At 40.9% G+C, this 19,306-nt stretch overlaps 1 protein-coding gene across 1 annotated transcript in view; it reads left to right on the top strand.

The window, feature by feature from the left end:
* CUBN (cubilin) overlaps nucleotides 1-19,306 on the top strand; it is a 276,911-nt gene that overhangs the window by 178,463 nt on the left and 79,142 nt on the right. Inside the window, exons 40-48 of the mRNA XM_043564676.1 lie at nucleotides 233-430; nucleotides 4,997-5,143; nucleotides 7,332-7,522; nucleotides 7,680-7,863; nucleotides 11,675-11,849; nucleotides 13,031-13,209; nucleotides 14,644-14,853; nucleotides 15,492-15,632; nucleotides 16,156-16,337. Of these exons, the coding sequence (XP_043420611.1) occupies nucleotides 233-430; nucleotides 4,997-5,143; nucleotides 7,332-7,522; nucleotides 7,680-7,863; nucleotides 11,675-11,849; nucleotides 13,031-13,209; nucleotides 14,644-14,853; nucleotides 15,492-15,632; nucleotides 16,156-16,337 (1,607 nt within the window). The remainder of the gene's footprint in view (nucleotides 1-232; nucleotides 431-4,996; nucleotides 5,144-7,331; nucleotides 7,523-7,679; nucleotides 7,864-11,674; nucleotides 11,850-13,030; nucleotides 13,210-14,643; nucleotides 14,854-15,491; nucleotides 15,633-16,155; nucleotides 16,338-19,306) is intronic.

The following is a 19,306-nucleotide window of genomic DNA, read 5'->3' as shown; positions in this document are numbered from 1 at the left end:
GGCAAGGCTATGGTGAAAAAAGCAGAATACAGTGTTTTTCTTACACAAAAAATAAATGAACAGAAATCACAGCTTTGTGAGTCAGCAGGTTTAATAAAATATTTCTAGGTTTCTTTGAGAACTTTGTTGTAATTGGTTGTGTCCTTTTGGTACAGAGCTGCCATTTTAAAATGAACGTGCTAGATTCTCCTCCATCAGAGGTATCTCATAGATGTTGTTTTTCATTTTACAGGTGCTTGTGGTGGGTTCCTGAGGACAGGAGATGCGCCAGCCTTTCTTTTCTCCCCAGGCTGGCCCGAAAGCTACAGTAACAGCGCTGACTGTATGTGGCTCATTCAGGCTCCAGATTCTACCGTGGAACTCAACATCCTTTCCCTGGACATCGAAGCTCACAGAACATGTGACTATGACAAACTTGTGATAAGAGATGGTGAGAAACATACAAGCAAAACACAAAACTACCGAGTTTCAACCTTGACACATACAGAGTCATGTTCAGTTAGAGTGATACTCATTTACTGCCTCCATCCGTTTTGTATGGAAGTTCCCTGACATTAGGGTCAGTGAAGGCATCCCATACCAGAATTGGCTACAATTTCTGAAGAACATAAGGAAAATATTAAATTGCCTGTAACAAACTAATGCACATACTATCTCAGGAACAGCATTATCTTACTAAGAGAAAATACTATCTTTGGCTTAAGTAGGAAATAATGGTCTGAGTTTCCAGGTGGTGCTGCCTTCTTTTTGAAAGGTCTTGGAGATACATTTTGATATTTTATACCTATGACCTTAAGATACCAGTGTGAAAAAAAATATATATTATATGTTATTATATATTATTATATATATTTATTATTATTATATATATTATTATAGATATATAATTGCTTGTATTCAATTCTCTTTGTCTACTGAATCTCTGGGTAGAATAGGTAGAATTAAGGGCTTATATTTTTTCATGTTTTCCTCTATGCACAGGTGTGGTATGGCTATGTAATGATGGGGGATAAGAATAATGCTAATATGCAACATGTGCAAAATCATGCTTCACGGTTCACAAGGCTGGAGGAGAGGCAAGCCATGTCCTCTGACCAGTGTTTCTCCCAGTGTGGTCGTCGGACCAGCAGGATCAGTGTCACCAGGGAAGAAATGCCAATCTTATGGCCACGCCCCAGATCTACCAAAGTAGAAACTCTCCAAGTGGGTCTTAGGTCTGTGATTTAAAAAGCCCTCCAGGCAGGGGCCACGTTTAGGTTGAGGAAAGCAAGGCAAGATTATGCAAACTGCACGGTTGGATTCTGTCTTTGTTGAAAATGGTGATATTTTGACCATTTTACATTAAATTTCAGTTTTTAACTATTGCAGTAAAATATTATTTATCTTGCTTTCTAAGGTCTTTGGGACCTCCTTGGATGTTGCCCATGAGGCAAGTGCCTCTCTCACTTGACCCTTGTCCCTGCCTCCAGGTGATAATGATGGTCTCTAAAGTTTAAGAACCACAAGATACAGACATTGCGACCTCACCTGCCTACCTAGACAAACAGGGGACATAGCAAAGAAAGTGTTAATCTGGAGCACAGAGTTGAAGGGGCAGCTACTAGGAAGGCAGGCTCAGTGTTATTAGCTTCCTTTTTTTTTTTTAAAGAGATGTTAAAGATACAGAATTTTCTATGAATTTCCCAATTGTTAAATTTTGGAAATTAATAAAAAAAGCTTCAGAGCCTTTTCTGGACCAAACGAACATGTGCTTGCTTTTTGCCCACAGGTTACTAACAGGTAAGCTTGTGTCTTCCTTATCCCCTCAACGCTAGACTTCCGTGAAAGGCAGTTAGGAAACGGCAGAGGTGCTTGATTTTCCTTCTGTAGAGGCTGGACACTAACGCTCAAGTCAGTCGTACAAAACAGGAGATGATAAACCTTAACTTTCCCCCCTTTTCCATCAACCATCATCCAGCGCATTGCTCAGAGAAATTGCCGTCTTTTCTCGCATCAAGGCATTCCTGTGGATGTTAACATTTAAAACTTCTCATGTGATGAAATGAGTGTGTCCTTGCACACATATTCTGAGTGTTCAGAATATAGTAGAAACTTTGAAAAAACATCTTCAGTAGGTAACTGCATTAATGAAGTAAAGTGTGGCTACTCTTTCAAAAATCACTTTCTATTGAGGTGGTTTTTGCTAAACTGCTAAATGGCTCCAGGTCTGTTTTATTGTCTGTGAAAGAGAGGCTGATATCTGCTTCGTGAGGTTGTTGTATTAGGGAACATAATAAACACAAAATTCCCTAGCAAAAGCCCTGGCATTTTGTAGATGCAGAATTTGGAATTGCTTAATTTAGATTTCAATTTACTTTATTAGAGATATTTCTGAAATAGGTTTCATCATATCCACTTTATAGAATGTTCTTGCTGAGGCATAGAACTTGGAGAGCTCTGCAGATTGACTTCTATGCCAAAACAATGATAATATTTTAAATTGGTGTGCAACCTGTCCAAAAAGATTTTTATTTACAACATGAGTTGGTGCCGAATAGGTTCATTATTTCCTCATTTGTTTATTGATTCATTCGAGACGTGGTTGTTGAGTGCCTACTATGTGGCAGTTGGTGGGTATTTTGTTCATTGGCTCAGTGTTTGTCTACATTTAGAATAAAATTTCAAGTCCCATTTCAATTATTTGTTCTTCGTCCAGCCAGGTTTTTCCTTCCGAGTAGCAGGGGTATATACCATCCTGAAGGAAATATCTAAAGCCATTAACCACAACCAATGATACTTACAGGCCACTTGTGCAATTGGCCAGTCATCACAGGCCTTGGGCCTTTGTCCCTTGGTCCAAGGCTGGCTGTGAACATTCTTGGGCCACCCCAGAGAGGGCCCTGCAGCCTTCCTGGGAGACCTGAGCCACTCTCCCACCTGTTTATTCATTTTACAGGCTGGTGATGGTTCAAGACTGAATCAATTTTTTCCAGACTATGTAACAACAAATTTTACATACCAAGATTCCCCAAAATTGAGGTTCCATGAAACTACATTGGACCTAGATACAATTTAAAAAAAAAAAAAAAAAAAAAAACAGTGAAAAGGGGGGAAAAGGCAAAAAAAAAGAAAAAAAAGTCAAAAATCAGTAATCCTTTTATCTATTTATAGATATAAAAGGTACTTTGTGATCTTAGGGAAATCATATAATAGTATAGTTTGAGCATCTGGAGTTAATTAGCCAGGGTTTTAAATCCTTGATGACTTCTATGCTCTATGCCTTCAGGCAAATTATATATCCTCCCTAAGACTGTTTCCAATTTACAAAATGGGGATAATAAAAATACCTACTTAATAGCATTATTGTGATGATAAAGTCTGATATTGTATGTAAAGCACTCAAAGTGGTAATAATAATTGCTCGATAAATGTCAGCTACTGGTAATCTTGGGCCCCAGCGTCCACGTCTCTAAAATGAGGAGTCTGGACTAGAAAGAGAATCACCAGACTACCTTCTAGCCCTGGCTGTTTACCTTTGATTTTCCCCTCCCCTTAAAGATCAGATTCATGCCTGCTACCATCCATATGGTGAAGTCATGGAAGGCTCTAGACATACCTCCGTATTTATTATGGATACTGTGGGGAGAAACAAACCATCTTACGGTTGTTGGGTTATCTACCAACTCATCAGTTAGGTGATGGCTAAGTAATTATTTAGAGATAAGCACTGTTTCATCACATGGTCTGAGGTGAAGTTTAGAAAAGAAATACAAATCAGTAGATCCTATCCAGTCTCACTGAGAGAGAAAATATGCACCTATGAAATAAATAACAACATACAATGAACTTCCAAATTTTGTGACATTGGTAATTAGAGAGTAAGTCCACCAAAACAATTTAGGGCAAAATGTGTAGCAAAATAACACGTGCAAAAGGAGTTAAAGAGAGAAACTTTTGAATTATAAAGTACCAAAAATTTTCAGAGGCCACAAACCCTCCAAAGAATACCTTTCAAGCCTCTCCTATTTATGGCTATACCATTGCATTTGTAATCCCACACACTACCTTGTTTTCTAGAGTAGTTAATACTAGTGCGTTTTAGGTGGCGATCAATGGCGGAAGGATTAATTTTGCTGATTGTTGTTTTACAGGGGAAAATTTCCTCATGTCTCGTACTCTATTTTTTGGTTTTTATCAGCTTGAAGTTTATTAATTATTTGCCTTAGGGGGAAAAAAAATCCCAGCCAAAGTATCCAAATATTTTATCATCTCCTTTGCTCCATTCTGGCTTTGGTTGCGGCTTTGTTCCATGTTGCTTATGTTCAAGAGTCGTAAAAAGGAAAAGAGCCATGAAGTGACCCAGTGGTCCTTTGCCTCTCTCCTTGGAGGGCACCCTGGCTGAAACGTTTCTCATCCTCCACAGGTGGACATATGTGTGTTCGTTTAATAGCAACATGAATAAATGATATAAAACAAATGAAGTTTTAAAAACCCACAAAAAACACAGCCACAACCAAAAAACTCTCTGGAGCTGAGGTTCATATAAAAGTTGCACACTTCTTGGCAAATGACCTTGCCACAATAGTACAGGATCTGCTGCCGAAGAGCCAATCTTTCTTCTCTTTCAGATACTGGACCTTCAGTGATCAGAGTAATTTAGCAGGGTCTCTAACACACATCAGCACTGGTCCTCCGTCATTCCTGACTCTCATGTGCTCCGATTTTGAGTTTTAGTGCCAGGAGGAACAGTTGCCCCGTTTTTAGAAAGACGGTGGGAACTGTCAAGGGAGACTTTAACATAAAGGGTAAAGAGAAAGGTAGGCAGTTCGATCATGAGCTGGAGCCAGAATGATGTAACCCCTGGAGCGTCCTTGTACTTGAAAATCTCATTATCTCTCAGGAATGGCGATATTCTGTAAAAAACATATGAGCCACTTTGTCTGGGTTGCAAATGATGGTGGAGGAGATTCTGAAGGCATTATATTTTCACGCTTGACATTTCCTTTCTTTGGCATAGGAGACAATAACCAGGCCCAGCAGCTAGCGGTTCTCTGTGGCAGAGAGATCCCTGGACCCATCCGGTCCACTGGAGAGTACATGTTCATCCGGTTCACCTCTGACTTCAGTGTCACCAGACCGGGCTTTAATGCGTCCTTTCATAAGGGTACTAAGTTCCATTATTTTTTATGTCATGTCATATCATCTCACCTCATCATCTCTCTCCCTCTCCCTCTGTCTCTGTCTCTCTTTCTCTGTCTCTGTCTCTGTCTCTGTCTCTGTCTCTCTCTCTAATATACTCTGCTTATTTTTCTATGCCAGGACAGAGATTGTAAGTGAGAGCACACGGGTCTCTGCCCAGCTTCTGGCTGGCTATCCTTATGCCAGGTACTGAGTCCTGGTCCAAAAAACTGTGTCCAGGATTGCACAGAAGGATTTGTTACCTTCAGGTCCCTGGGCATGGCATCTTCCCCCCCAAAAGGAGGTGCATCCATGGTAGGCACAAAGGGTGACATCTTTAAAACCATTTTTCAGCCTATCTGAGGGCTTCAGCTAGAACAGAACTAGACAGCCCTTACCCACCACCCATCAAAGGAACAATAAGCCAGAGTCCTCTTCAATCTAAGGAATACCGGAAGTAATATAGAAGGTGTCTTCAGAAATCTTTTGGTTTAAATCCCTTATCTGAGGGTTGGCAGGAAGACTATGTTTCTCTTAAAATATGAGTTGGATGAGTCAGAGAATGTGCACGATATGTGGGAGGCGATCATGTGCAGTATGACCGAGACTTTCAAAACTTGATAAAATGGGAAGTCCAGTAATAAATCCAGTAAACCCAAACTGGGTTAAAATTAAAGAAGCAGTTCATGGAAAATGGAACATTGAAAGACTCTGATGTTTTTAACCAAAGAGGTGTAATTTTAAAGTCGACTCTCGATATAGACATTAAACATTTATCTAATATTTCCTGCACTATTATATATGTCTTTTATAGAGTAGGGAGCAATGGAAGATAAATTATCTTCTTCACACTCAAGGGAGGCAGGTCACATGGCTGCTTAAAAGAACGGGCTTTGAAATCAGACAGACCTGAGATAAATTTCCACCTGTGATTAAGTAGTTGTGTAATCTCGCTGCACTCCCTCCCTGAGCTGTTTAGTCCCTGACAACTGGAAAATTAATCCCTGCTCCCACCCTCCACTCTCTCCTTCTGCTCCCAGCCTCTCTCTCATGTACTTAGGTATGACAGATGTATGTGTGCATGTATATATGTACATATGTGTACATGTGCGCACGCACACCTACATCCTGGACAGCTGCGTATCTAGAAGTATTTCCGATTTAACACGTGGGACTCGAACTCTTGCTTCCCACCCTCTCCCACCCTCCAAACCTGTTCATTCCACACTCTTTCCAATCTTAATAGACGGAAAGGGCATCCTTCTAGTTGTGTAAGCCAAAAATCTTGATGTCATTCTCGATCCTTCTCTTTCTCTCACACCCTACGTCCTCACCGTCAACAAATCACCGTGATTCTAGTTTCCCAATACATCTAGACCCCAGCCACTGTACTGTCTTAGTCCAGGCTCTGTCATCTCTCCTTGGACCCAGGCAATCACCTCCGACCGGACACTCTGCTCAGCTTCCCTCTGCCCCCTCTTACAGTCTAGGTATTACAGACAGAGTGATGCTTTTAAAAATCTAAGTCACATCATGCCACGCTGACGCTCCAAACCCCTGAATATCTTCCTCTGTTCCTCAGAATAAGTCCTTTCACTTCCCCGCCTGATCCAGCCCTGCTTCCTTTGGGATCTGTCCCCGTGTCTCATTCATTCTGACTTGCATGATGTACCACTGACACATCCAGCCTTAAAGCAAGCGTTTTCTGAACCAGAATGTTCTTCTCTCGCAACGCCATCTGGCTTGATGCCTCGTTTCTCCGGGTCTCTCTTGAGGTGATTCTGTGACGACGCGACCTTCTCTAACGTCCCCAGACAATGCTGTACCCTTCTCCCTCCCCCTCACCTTTCTTTGTAGAATTATCCCCGTCCACATATTATGTATGCATTTGTTGTATGGCTTACTCACCTATAAAGTAAGCTTCATAAAGTGAATCATTTGCCTCTATTACTTATTTCTAGATCCTGATCTTAGCAACAACCACAAAATGAGTACCCTGTCGTGTGTGCTCAACAAATGCCTGCTGGCCTGATTGCCTCTTATACTTTGGTCCCAATTAGTTTCAAACCACATTTCTATTGCCTGTGCTTTAAAAATCTTCAGGAAAAACAGGGCAACATAAAAATCTTATTGCAAATGTTACTTAAATAAAATACCTTTGTTTTCTTGGAAAGGTTGCGGTGGATATTTGCATGCAGACAGGGGGATCATCACATCACCTCAGTATCCAGAGACCTACGGTCCCAACCTCAACTGCTCGTGGCATGTCCTGGTTCAGAGTGGTCTGACCATTGCTGTCCATTTTGAACAGCCCTTCCAGATTCCAAATGGAGATTCTTCGTGCAGCCAGGGCGATTACTTGGTGGTGAGTCGTGCTTCTCACCTTTTTGCATCACTGTCTTTGCAGACTTCTTGCAAAAGACAAATGAATCTTCTCTCCTGGGACATAAATTGATAGGACTCGTGTGCTTTCAGCTGTCTCTGGATGAAGGGATTTATGCAATTTTGTTTTGTGTTCCTAGCTAAAAAATGGACCTGATATCTATTCTCCACCCTTGGGAAGCCATGGAGGAAATGGTCGTTTTTGTGGCAGTCGCCCTTCATCCACTCTGTTCACCTCAGATAATCGAATGTTTGTTCAGTTTATTTCTGATGGCAGTAATGGAGGGCAAGGATTTAAAATCAAATATGAGGCAAAGAGTTTAGGTAAGCATTTTGGCTGAGACTAAAGCCTGTATTTTTCCTGCGGTTTCTTGGTTTTCCTTGTTTAAATAAATTCAAGGAAAAAAATATGTAAGCCTTTCTTTTCTAAACTAGGATCAGTAACTTAATGAGAATAGCCACCTACTCTACCTATTCTAAGTACTACTTACTATATGCTTGATCCATTCCCTATCTCATCCTGACTACTTTTTTAAGGAAGCCATCATTCCCATTCTACAGATAAGTAAAATGAGGCTTAGATTTTTCTAAGCCTTCTTATCAAGAGAATGAGCAAAGTAAATTCTCCACGAGTATAAATTAAACCGATGTTAAGGATACTCTGAAATTCCTTAGTCCTTGCCATTATAAAATGTCTAATTATAAGTTACGTTCGGTTATAGAAACATTGTAAGAATGATAATTACATTGTTTTATGATAATTTGTATGCTTTCTTTTAAAATGAACGTGTATTCCTGGGATTCTGTTATTACCCATTTAATTATACATTATGGCGGTGGACTTTAACTTAATTACCTTTACTTAATTATACTTGATTATAATTATCTTTAATTCTACTGTAATGACTTAGTTTTATGGCATTTATTTTTATATAATGTTTAATTGGATAAATAAGTAAATAAGCATAGTTTCAAAAGAAAGAGTAATGTTAGTGGAGAGTAAACCTTTGCTTCTCAAAATTGGACAATACAGATTTCAAAATTTAGTGATAATTCAGGTTCACTAAGCGTTTATTTGCCCGTGTTATGACTCTTTTATTCCTTTGTGGGCCCTCTTTCATCTAAGAATTGTATGGCCATGATCTTCTCCGCATCTTTCTGCCCTCAGTATTAGACTTGCAGTTCTTTTGATTTCAAAATCTATTGTCTATTGCTAGAGGAGTAGATAAAGAAGATGTGGGTTGTGTGTGTGTATGTACACACATATATATACACATATACACACACCTATATGTATACACACACACACACACACAATGAAGTATTATTCAGCCATGAAAACAGAGTGAAATCTTGCCATTTGTGACAATATGTATAAACCTAGAGATTATTATGCTAAGTGAAATAAGCCAGTCATAGAAAGACAAATGCCATTTGATTTCACTTCTATGGGGAATCTAAAAAACAAGCAAACAAACAAACAAACAGACTCTTAAACACAGAGAACAAAGTGGTGCTTGCCACAGGGGAGGGGGCAGGGGGATGGGTGAAATAGGTGACGGGGATTAAGAGACACAAAGTTCCAGTTTCTAGGAAACACCCGGAAAGAGACACCCAAGGACCGAAGGAGGAATGGTGTGAGGTATAAAAGGAGGAGGAGAGCTCCGTGTCCCAGCAGCTGGGGGACAGAAATGTAGAGAGATGTGGTCAACCAGGTTAAATGCTGTGGATATAAAACAAAGATCAAAAAGATCCTTGGGTACACAACGATGAGGCAACAAGGGGCACCAAGGGGGAAGGAGGAAAGAGGGCAGTGAGGTCAGAGAAAGTGACTTTAAGTGACCTGAGCCCACGGTGAGTGGAAAGAAGAAAGGAACAAGGAGAGAGGGGTGCAGGAGGGGAGAAGGAGGGAGAGAGAGTGTGAGCACAGGGTAAGGGGAAGGCTTCCACACAGCATGATCCCTGGGGACACAGTGGAGTGCGAGACTGACCCCGAACTATAGGAAGACAGTGTGCAGAGAAAGATAAAGAAGGCAGCGATGCAGACGAATTCATTTAGGATGGTAAAAAATTGAAGGCGTTCCCATCTGATTTCTCCCATTGCACTCTAAAGGAGAACACGAGTTGGCATGCTGAGGCTAAAAAAAGAGGGGAGAATACGGGTTTACGGCATAGAGTCAAGCCTCACATGGTTTTTATATCTCTGTGAGACAGCAGGGTTGCTTGGCCGTGTCGAGCCTGGAGAACACACATTTGTTGGCATTGATTTCCACAAATGGTTTGAGTTGCATACAGTCATGAAATTGGTTTCTTTTTTTTGTAAGGTGAGTCTAAGGGAGGGGCCAAGGGCAAGGGTATTGAAGGCAGTCAGAGGAATCTGCCATTTAGGGTTTCAGAGACTAAAAGCATTCTAGGGAATGGCAAAATTCAGGATAGCACTGTAAGTGACTGAATGGGAGCAGAAATAAATGCCGATAGCGTTTAGCAGATCAGGGATCTGAGGCTAACTTAGTAGGCTCATTTCATTGGCATTGTAAGTACCCAATTCACTCTGGCCTGGATTGTTTGCTGAGATTACCCAAAAATGCTTATTGATAAAAGGAAAGTATTTTTACATAATACCTGGGTTTTTTAGAAAAGAAGTGTTAAAAACTCATTTATCTTCTTACAGAAAGTGGCTAACAGATTCTCTCATGCCACTCGTCCCTTGCTTTTCAAATGCATCTAAATCCTGCAGAAATATAATGAGTGAATGCCCACAGAGCTGTGCAATATTATATATATATATATATATATATATATATATATATATATATATATAATTTGCTTAGTCTTTTAAACGTGGAGGTCACAGCTCTGCTTCTTTCTATTCAACTGCACGGTCAGTGGGAAGTCCTAAGTGCTAGTGCATTCATGTGCTTATCTAAGTGGTGAATGTGTTTTAGTGCTTCGATGATGTTCTACTGCATGTTCTATGCACCATCATCATTTTATTGGCCTTAAGGAAGGGAGAAATTCTTGGGGCTCCTTGGTGGCTCAGTTGGTTAAGCATCCGACTTCAGCTAAGGTCATGACCTCACGGTTCTTGAGTTCGAGCCCCGCATCGGGCTCTGTGCTGACAGCTCGGAGCCTGGAGCCGGCTTCGGATTCTGTGTCTCGTCTCCTTCTCTCTCTGCCCCTCCGCTGCTCCCACTCTATCTCTGTCTGTCTCTCAAAAATAAACATTAAAAAATTTTTTTTTAAAAAAAGGAAGAGAGAAATTCTCTGCAAGAATTCACGGTTGAGCAAATTAAAAAGTGACACACTGGGTAGCTCCCTCAATAGCAAATTCAGAGTCTATTTGCTTAAAAAAGGAAATGAGGATAATTCTTGAGGAAGGGACGTTGAGATTGGAAATACAGATAAAGAGACTTTATTTTTGTTTGTGTTTTTGTTTGTTTTTTAATTGATTTTGAGAGAGCAAGAGAGAGCAAGGAAGGGGCACAGAGAGAGGGAGAGAGAGAATCCCAAGCAGGCTCCATGCTGTCAGCGCAGAGCCCGATGCGGGACTCCATCTTACGCACTGTGGGATCGTGACCTGAGCCAAAGTCAAGAGTCAGACACTTTGCCAAGTGAATCACCCAGGCACCCCAAAGAGACTTTTAAGAATGATAGTGGCAAGTCTAGAGGTTATGCTGTGTTCAGCACAGGTTGTAGCTACCATCTGCTCCATGCAACGTTCTTCTGTTACCATTGACTGCATTTCCTATGCTGTACCTTTTATCCCCATGACTTACTCATGCCATAACTGGAAGTCAGTACCTCCCACTCCCCTCCATCCATTTTGCCCATCCTCCCACGTCCCTCCCCTTTGGCAACCCCTGGTTTGTTCTCTGTGTTCATGGGTCTGTTTCTGCTTTTGGTTTATTTGTTTGTGTCTTTTAGATTCCACATACAAATGAAATCATGTAGACTTGTCAGATCACTGTCATACACCTGAAACTAATGTGACAGGGAGTGTCCACTATACTTCAATTAAAAAAAAAAAAGACACAAGACAGTGCAAAAAGAGAAAAACAAAAGAAGAAGAAGCAGCTAGTGGCATTGCATCCTCTTTCTCCAGACTGTAGGTTGATTTCATTGTGTTTCTCAACAGCCTGTGGGGGCAATATCTACATCCACGATGCGGATTCTGCTGGATATGTGACCTCCCCCAACCACCCTGACAATTACCCCCAGCACGCTGATTGCACGTGGCTCATAGCGGCTCCCCCTGGAAAGCTCATAAGGCTGCAGTTTGAAGATCAATTCCATATTGAAGAAACACCCAGGTATGTCAAGTCAACTCCATTTCATTTTTCTCCTACTCAGAGTTCGTTTTCTTCAGCCGTCGTGTTCGAGGATAATTTCTCTTCTTTTCTCGGCGTAGAACATCTAGGGATGGAAAAGGGACATGCATTACACCTCGAGCCTGAAAACATTGCCCGCCAGCCACTCTGTCATTAGCTGAGTGGATTGTGTACACAGATATTGTTCCTCCTGACACCATGCACATCCTCCAGGAGACACTGACGATGGCTGTTTGAGATTGATGTTATCCATTCTTCCTCCCACAGGAAAAATATAGTGTCTCTGGTAGATGAATATTTATTTTCCCAGCCTCATACTCAATGTCATAAATAATAAAATGCCTGTTCAACAAATGGACATTTGTGTTACGTGACACTAGAGGTCACCAGTGTCGGAAAAAGGACTAACGCAAGGACAATCCAATTTCCCAGTCTTTCTTTAATGAGAATGCTTACGGGATTACAAACTGGGGAGTGAGTCTTACTGTGTTGAACACAAAGAGAATAACTATCCTGGCTGACAAAACCTGAATTTTTCTGTTCATGTAACAAACGTGTATATACATTTGCAAGAATATATGTAGGAAAGAAAACTTAGGTATGAGAGCTTTTGCTTACCATTTATGGGCACCTGACACAATGCCACTGTCCTAGTCAGTGAGCATTAATTGGCTGACTTTCTTAAGAAATATTGGGTAAATACTCACTTTTATGGACACGGAAGATTCCAGCTATGACTCTCCATTAACCCCGGGTGGCAGGGCTGTCAAGGGAGAGAGTCCTTCCTTGTCATGTGACATGTGTCTCATCATCATGTGAAACAAAGTACTTGTTTTTTTGAAATTCCTGGGGGTTAATTTGAGAATGACTTTTATATTTGTAAAACAAGCACAGAATATGGAGGAAGATAAGAAAATATTCTTTGGTGTCGTACACGTAAAACCCATCTTTTTGAGCTACTAACGAAAGAATGTATTACGATTAGAAAAATAGTGTGCAGTATTCTGAAGTGACATATGATTTAAAATAACTGTCATCGTGTCTTCTGCTGCAGAAATGATGATTTAATAATGCTCTTGGAGAAAGTTGGTGAAGTCTTTATTTTTTAAATATGTCAAAGCAATTGACTTTACATATTAAATGGAGTTTTCTCTCCACCGTAGCTGCACATCCAATTACCTTGAGTTGCGTGATGGGGCTGACTCAAATGCACGGGTACTTTCCAAGGTTTGCGGAACATCTTTGCCCAACAGCCAGTTGTCCTCAGGAGAGGTGATGTATTTGAGATTCCGATCTGACAACAGCCCCACACATGTGGGGTTCAAGATCAAGTATGCTATAGGTAAAAACATTTTTTATACATGGTAAGAAAGTTATGACAGACTAATTATAATAAAATATTACAAACTCATTAAAAATTAAGGGCACCTGGGTGGCTTAGTCAGTTAAGCATCTGACTTCAGCTCAGGTCATGATCTCACGGTTTGTAAATTCAAGCCCCGCATCAGGCTCTGTGCTGACAGCTCAGAGCCTGGAGCCTGCTTTGGATTCTGTGTCTCCCTCTCTCTCTGCTACCCACCCCACCCCCCACGCTCTCTCTCTCTCTCTCTCTCAAAAATAAACATTAAAAAAATTAAAAAGAAATAAAAACTCATTAAAAATTTAAAAAATTTAGAGATTTTGTATTTGCCTAATTTTAATAGAAATAAGTAAGAAATATAAATGTTTGAAACCACAAAGTCATTTATCAGTTTAAAATTTTACCTTGCTTTCCATTTTAAGACACTCTTTTTAGTAGACTTGAATATTTTGTATTTTTTCCTAACTTGTTTGTGAAAGCATATTCAGTTAAATCAAATTTTTGCTTTTTTTCCTTTTGTCATGACATCTCTATCATATTACTTTAACTAGTAGAACACTTTACTATTCATATATATTCAAATAACTATATTTAGAACAGTAACTTTGAAGTCATCACTAATGGAAAATGTTTTCCCCCTAAGTCTCTAGTGCCAAATCAGTCACTAAACAAAAACAAATATGTCTCCTCAGTGTTTTGATTTCCTTACTTAAAAAATGAGCAGTACACATGCTTACTGAAGATGTAATGTAATAGGGTCGCAATTACATAGAATTTAGTACCTGGTGGGTCTGAACACTAACCAAACATATTTAATAGAGTCAAAAGTTGGAAAGCCTTATTGTAAACCTTATTGAACCTACACCATAGGTCGTTTTGTAGCCTGAGGCAAATTGTGTACAATTCAATGTAACTGTCACATCCAGCTGATAAGAAAGATTTGAGTAGGAATTTTCCAGGCCCTGAGATACCAGTTACTCCAGTGAAACACTTAAATTAAAGGGTAGGCATCACTAATCAATCACAGCACCCCTTCTAGTGGAGCATGCACTCAGTCTTCAGAATCACAGACACAGAGTCGTAGGCAGGCCCTATCAATCCATCAGTGGGTCCTTGAAATGAAACTTTCTTGCAGCTAATAGCTCTTACATCGTGTCCCATGAGGATTAATGAGATGTTACAGAATATGCCATTCACTTTTCCATTTCTCATTATTTGACTGGACCTGTGGTATCATTTCTTTTTACATCAATAGTAGATGTCAAATCATAAGGGAAACACTAACTTAAACATTTTCAAAATTTTTAAAGCATTAACTTGTATTCAATTGGCATCTGAAAGTTTATAAATGCACTGGTTAAATTAAAAACAACAACAACAACAACGCTGTAACAGAATATTGTTCTTTTTTTGCAGCCCTGTGTGGGGGAAGACTGACAGGGCAAAGTGGTGTCATCGAAAGCAGCGGATATCCAACACTGCCGTATAGAGACAATTTGTTGTGTGAGTGGCATCTGGAGGGTCCCTCGGGACACTACCTCACCATCCATTTTGAAGACTTTAACCTTCAGAATTCCTCTGACTGTGAGAAAGACTTTGTGGAGATCTGGGAAAACCACACCTCTGGTCAGTGAAATAGGTCTGCTGTCTTTTGGGGGTGTTTATTCACAGGTACTCATTCAACCTCTGAAGTTGCCTCAAGAAAGGCCAAACTACATCTATTCTTTGCATAGAAGGGCAGTCAGCTCGGACCTCTGCCAACTTTTCCCTCCCTGGGTTCCCCCTCATAAACAGTGGGTGTCCGGAGCCCCAGGTGTCCTTATATAGCTTATCTTTATAGGTCACGTTGAGAGAACACTGTATTGTGAAGACATCCTCTTTTTGTTGTGACTTTCCAGGGCCATAGGCAGTTATTTGAGGGGCATCCTGTTGGGTAAGGAGAGGAGAGGGTGTGTATCCTAGAAGTCACGTGAGTTGGACACTTGTCACTCTGTTGACTGGAACCATCTCCTTAACCAAATGAGCTCCCTCGTTGCGCTGAGACCTCCTTGCCCTAACTGGTTGCAGTTTTGTTACACGTCTCCACATACTTGAATATCTTCGTTTTATTCCTGTTTGTCCTCCTCTCAACAGAGGTCACCATTTCTTCGTGGGCAGAGCCTTGTCTTTTATCATTTTCTTTGTACTTGTAGAACACCTCAAGTAGAGGTTAAATGAAATCAATCACCTGAATGTGTATATACTTAATTATTTGACTCTCACAGGAAATTTATTGGGCAGATACTGTGGAAACACCATTCCCGACAGCATAGACACTTCTAGCAATATCGCTTTGGTCAGGTTTGTCACAGATGGCTCTCTGACTGCTTCGGGATTTAGACTACGGTTTGAATCTAGCATGGAAGGTAAGTTCACTGATTTGTTAAGTATAGCAGATAATATAATAATATTAGTAATACTATATACACACACATACACACACACACACACACACACACACACACACATATACTCATTCTAAGAAAGCCAGTCCATTAGCCCCACAGTTGTCAGAATTGGCCTTTCTGAAATACTTTGGTAAAACACAGATTTTATCTGAAAAAAACTGGATAATTACAAAAGTCTTCTGAATCTTCTGACTCTTGAGATTACTACAGCTGTTGGTCTCTCATGCTTCTTGGGCCATGATGATAGAATACTACCAGTGAACTGTCATCCATGGAAACATGAATTAAATGTTAAATATTAGAGATAGGAAGTGAATACCAACGTTCTCTGTTAAGTCATCACATACACATAGTGAAAAATAAAAGCCGTAATTTTAGTATCCCGTGGAATACTAAAGAAAATATTTTAGAGAACACTCCCTGTGGAAGGGGTCATTTTGATCAGATTGGAAGATGATTTCTTGGGTTTCTTCCCCTTCAGAGTGTGGTGGAGACCTACAGGGCCCTACCGGAACATTCACTTCTCCCAACTTCCCGAACCCAAATCCTCACAGCCGGCTCTGTGAGTGGAGGATCACGGTGCAGGAAGGAAGGCGGGTCACCCTGACGTTTAACAACCTGAGGCTGGAAGTTCATCCATCCTGCAACAGCGAGCATGTGACAGTGAGTGTCTCCTTGCAGTCAGGGGTATCACATTCCATCGTTGAAGGAGCTTAATGACCTATCAATCGTAGTCAGAAAAGTAGGTCGGGAATATTCCCATCTGTGCAACTGTACCTCAGACACATGCTCAGTATTTTAGATAGAACAAAAATGCAGTAAACTGCCATGATATTTGTAAGACCTGTTTTAAGAGGCTCTTTGTTGTCACAAAATACATCAGGGTCATAGGCAGGATAAATTTTAAGAGCAAATGATCATTACATATGGCAAAACAGGTAAATGGAGAAAAGCTGAGCCCGTGGGTAGCACATAGCTGACTGGGACCAGAGTCACAGAACGGGCCACCACCAAAAGTTCTGAGCGATTGAGTGGTCCTGCAAGGTTACTGTTTTCTGCCTGAGGTACTGAGTGACTCCTTTGGAAGACCACGGGTGCCTGCCAAGGTCAGTGCTGCCAAGGTCAAATGCTTGGGGATATGCCGTCGGTATTCTTAGCTTCCCTTAGCAAAGGAAAACAAAGGAGACCCATGAGTGGGAATGAAGATTGTTAAATGACAGATACGCATATAAACATATACACACATACAGGATTAATTATACATTAATATTAATACATTTCCCTACCCAACTCGACCTTTCCTCAGTCCTTGTTATCTCAGCAAATAACAGTTTCAAACTTGGGGATGCTCAGGTCAAAAACATTGATGTTTTGGAGAACTTTCTCTCACACCTTGTATTACATGCGTAATCAACCCCACTGCCTGTATCTTTAAGGAGATCCAGAATCTAACTCCTTCTCACCATATCCCCTACTACAGCCATCACGGCTCACTTAGATGTAATTTAATAACTTCCAGCCTGTTTCCCTAGTCCCACCCTCGTCTCCCTGTACTTTCAGCACAGCAGCTGGTGTGACGGGTTTAAAGGTAAAGCACATCATGCCTCTCTCCTTGAAAATCCTCTACTGGCCTCTCCTCTCACCAGAGGAGGATCCCAGATCGTTACACTGGCCCAGCTGGCCCTATAGAATCTGCATCTCCTCTCAAACTCCCCTCCTGCCCACTAGGATCCAGTCCCACTGGCTTCCTTTTGGGTGCCAGAATGTTCCACAACCCACTGCACCTGTGCTACGGCCTCTGGCCTGCATCTCCCCGACGGCTGTCTGTTCACTGTCTCTCTTCTTCGCTGCTCTTCAAACAACCTGCTCCCTGCGACCCTACATTAAATCGATTCCACCCTGGCCCATCCTGCTCCCTGCATTTTTGCCTTCACAGCACTTCACACCAACTGACATTCCCCACGCATTTATTTGTTTGTCTGTTTATTGTCTGCTCTCCCAGCCAGAATGTAAGCTCCATCAGGATGTGCCCTGTGTTTCATTCCCATGGAGTCCCCAGTGCCTGGCACAGAATAGAAACAGTAATTATTGAATGAATGAATAGTAGAAGCACTATCATTGTCCCCCCCCCCTTTTTTTTAAGTTTAGTTATTTATTTTGAGAGAGACAGAAGAGAGAGCACAAGATGGGGAGGGGCGGAGAGAGCAAGGAACAGAGGATCCAGAGCAGGCTCTGTGCTGACAGCAGAGAGCCCGATGCAGGGCTGGAACCCATGAACTGTGAGATCATTACCTGAGCCAAAGTCAGATGCTTAACTGACTGAGTCACCCAGGCACCCCTATCATTGTCCTTTTTTAAAGACAAGTCACTTTTGTTTTCAATTTAGTTGTCTCCTGTTGGGTAGTAGATTCAGAAATACAAAGCATCTTTGTACATTGCTATAATATTTCGTATTGCCCTAAAATGATCATATTCAAGCTTCAAATTTTGCTTCCAGGTTCTAACACCTGGAGGATTTTTTTTTATAGTTTAGCTATAATCCTTTATTTATTTTTTTTAAATATATGAAATTTATTGTCAAATTGGTTTCCATACAACACCCAGTGCTCATCCCAAAATGTGCCCTCCTCAATACCCATCACTCACCCTCCCCACCCTCCCACCCCCCCATCAGGCCTCAGTTTGTTCTCAGTTTTTAAGAGTCTTTTATGCTTTGTCTCTCTCCCACTCTAACCTCTTTTTTTTTCCTTCCCCTCCCCCATGGGTTTCTGTTAAGTTTCTCAGGATCCACATAAGAGTGAAACCGTATGGTATCTGTCTTTCTCTGTATGGCTTATTTCACTTAGCATAACGCTCTCCAGTTCCATCCATGTTGCTACAAAGGGCCGTATTTCATTCTTTCTCATTGCCACGTAGTACTCCATTGTGTATATAAACCACAGTTTATCCATTCATCAGTTGATGGACATTTAGGCTCTTTGCATAATTTGGCTATTGTTGAGAGTGCTGCTATAAACATTGGGGTACAAGTGCCCCTATGCATCAGTACTCCTGTATCCCTTCTAACACCTGAAGGATTGAAATGATCTGTTTTATCAGATATTAAAAATTATGGGGCCCCAGGTGTTTTCTTCTATCTGAAAGCCGGGGAATTTTGGACTAAGTTTGCTTATTTTATTTTTTTAATGTTTTTTTAAATTTTAGTTTTGAGGGAGAGACACAGAAAGAGAGAGAGTGAGAGAGCGGGAGGAGGGGCAGAGAGAAAGGGAGACACAGAATCCAAAGCAGGCTCCAGATTCTGAGCTGTCAGCACACGACCCGATGCAGGGCTCAACCTTGTGAACCATGAGATGATGACCTGAGCTGAATTGGATGCTTAACCAACTGAGCCACCAGGTGCCTGTAAGCTTGCTTATTTTAAAGGAACATTTCCTCCCTATTAACAACTGAACATATAGAGGCAAGGTTGAAGTAGAAAAAAAAAAATTAACCACTCCCAGTATATCATATTTTGATGTATTTTCTTGTCAATGAATATATCATGTAGTTGTAATAATGTGGCATAATTCATTTGCATGCTAATTTTCATCTATTTTTCTGATTATAAATATAATGGATGCCTATTGAACAAA

Source organism: Prionailurus bengalensis, chromosome B4 (genome assembly GCF_016509475.1).
Source record: "Prionailurus bengalensis isolate Pbe53 chromosome B4, Fcat_Pben_1.1_paternal_pri, whole genome shotgun sequence".
Taxonomy (NCBI): domain Eukaryota; kingdom Metazoa; phylum Chordata; class Mammalia; order Carnivora; family Felidae; genus Prionailurus; species Prionailurus bengalensis.
Note: the sequence above shows the minus strand (reverse complement) of the source record. Positions and strands in the feature narration are given on the sequence as shown.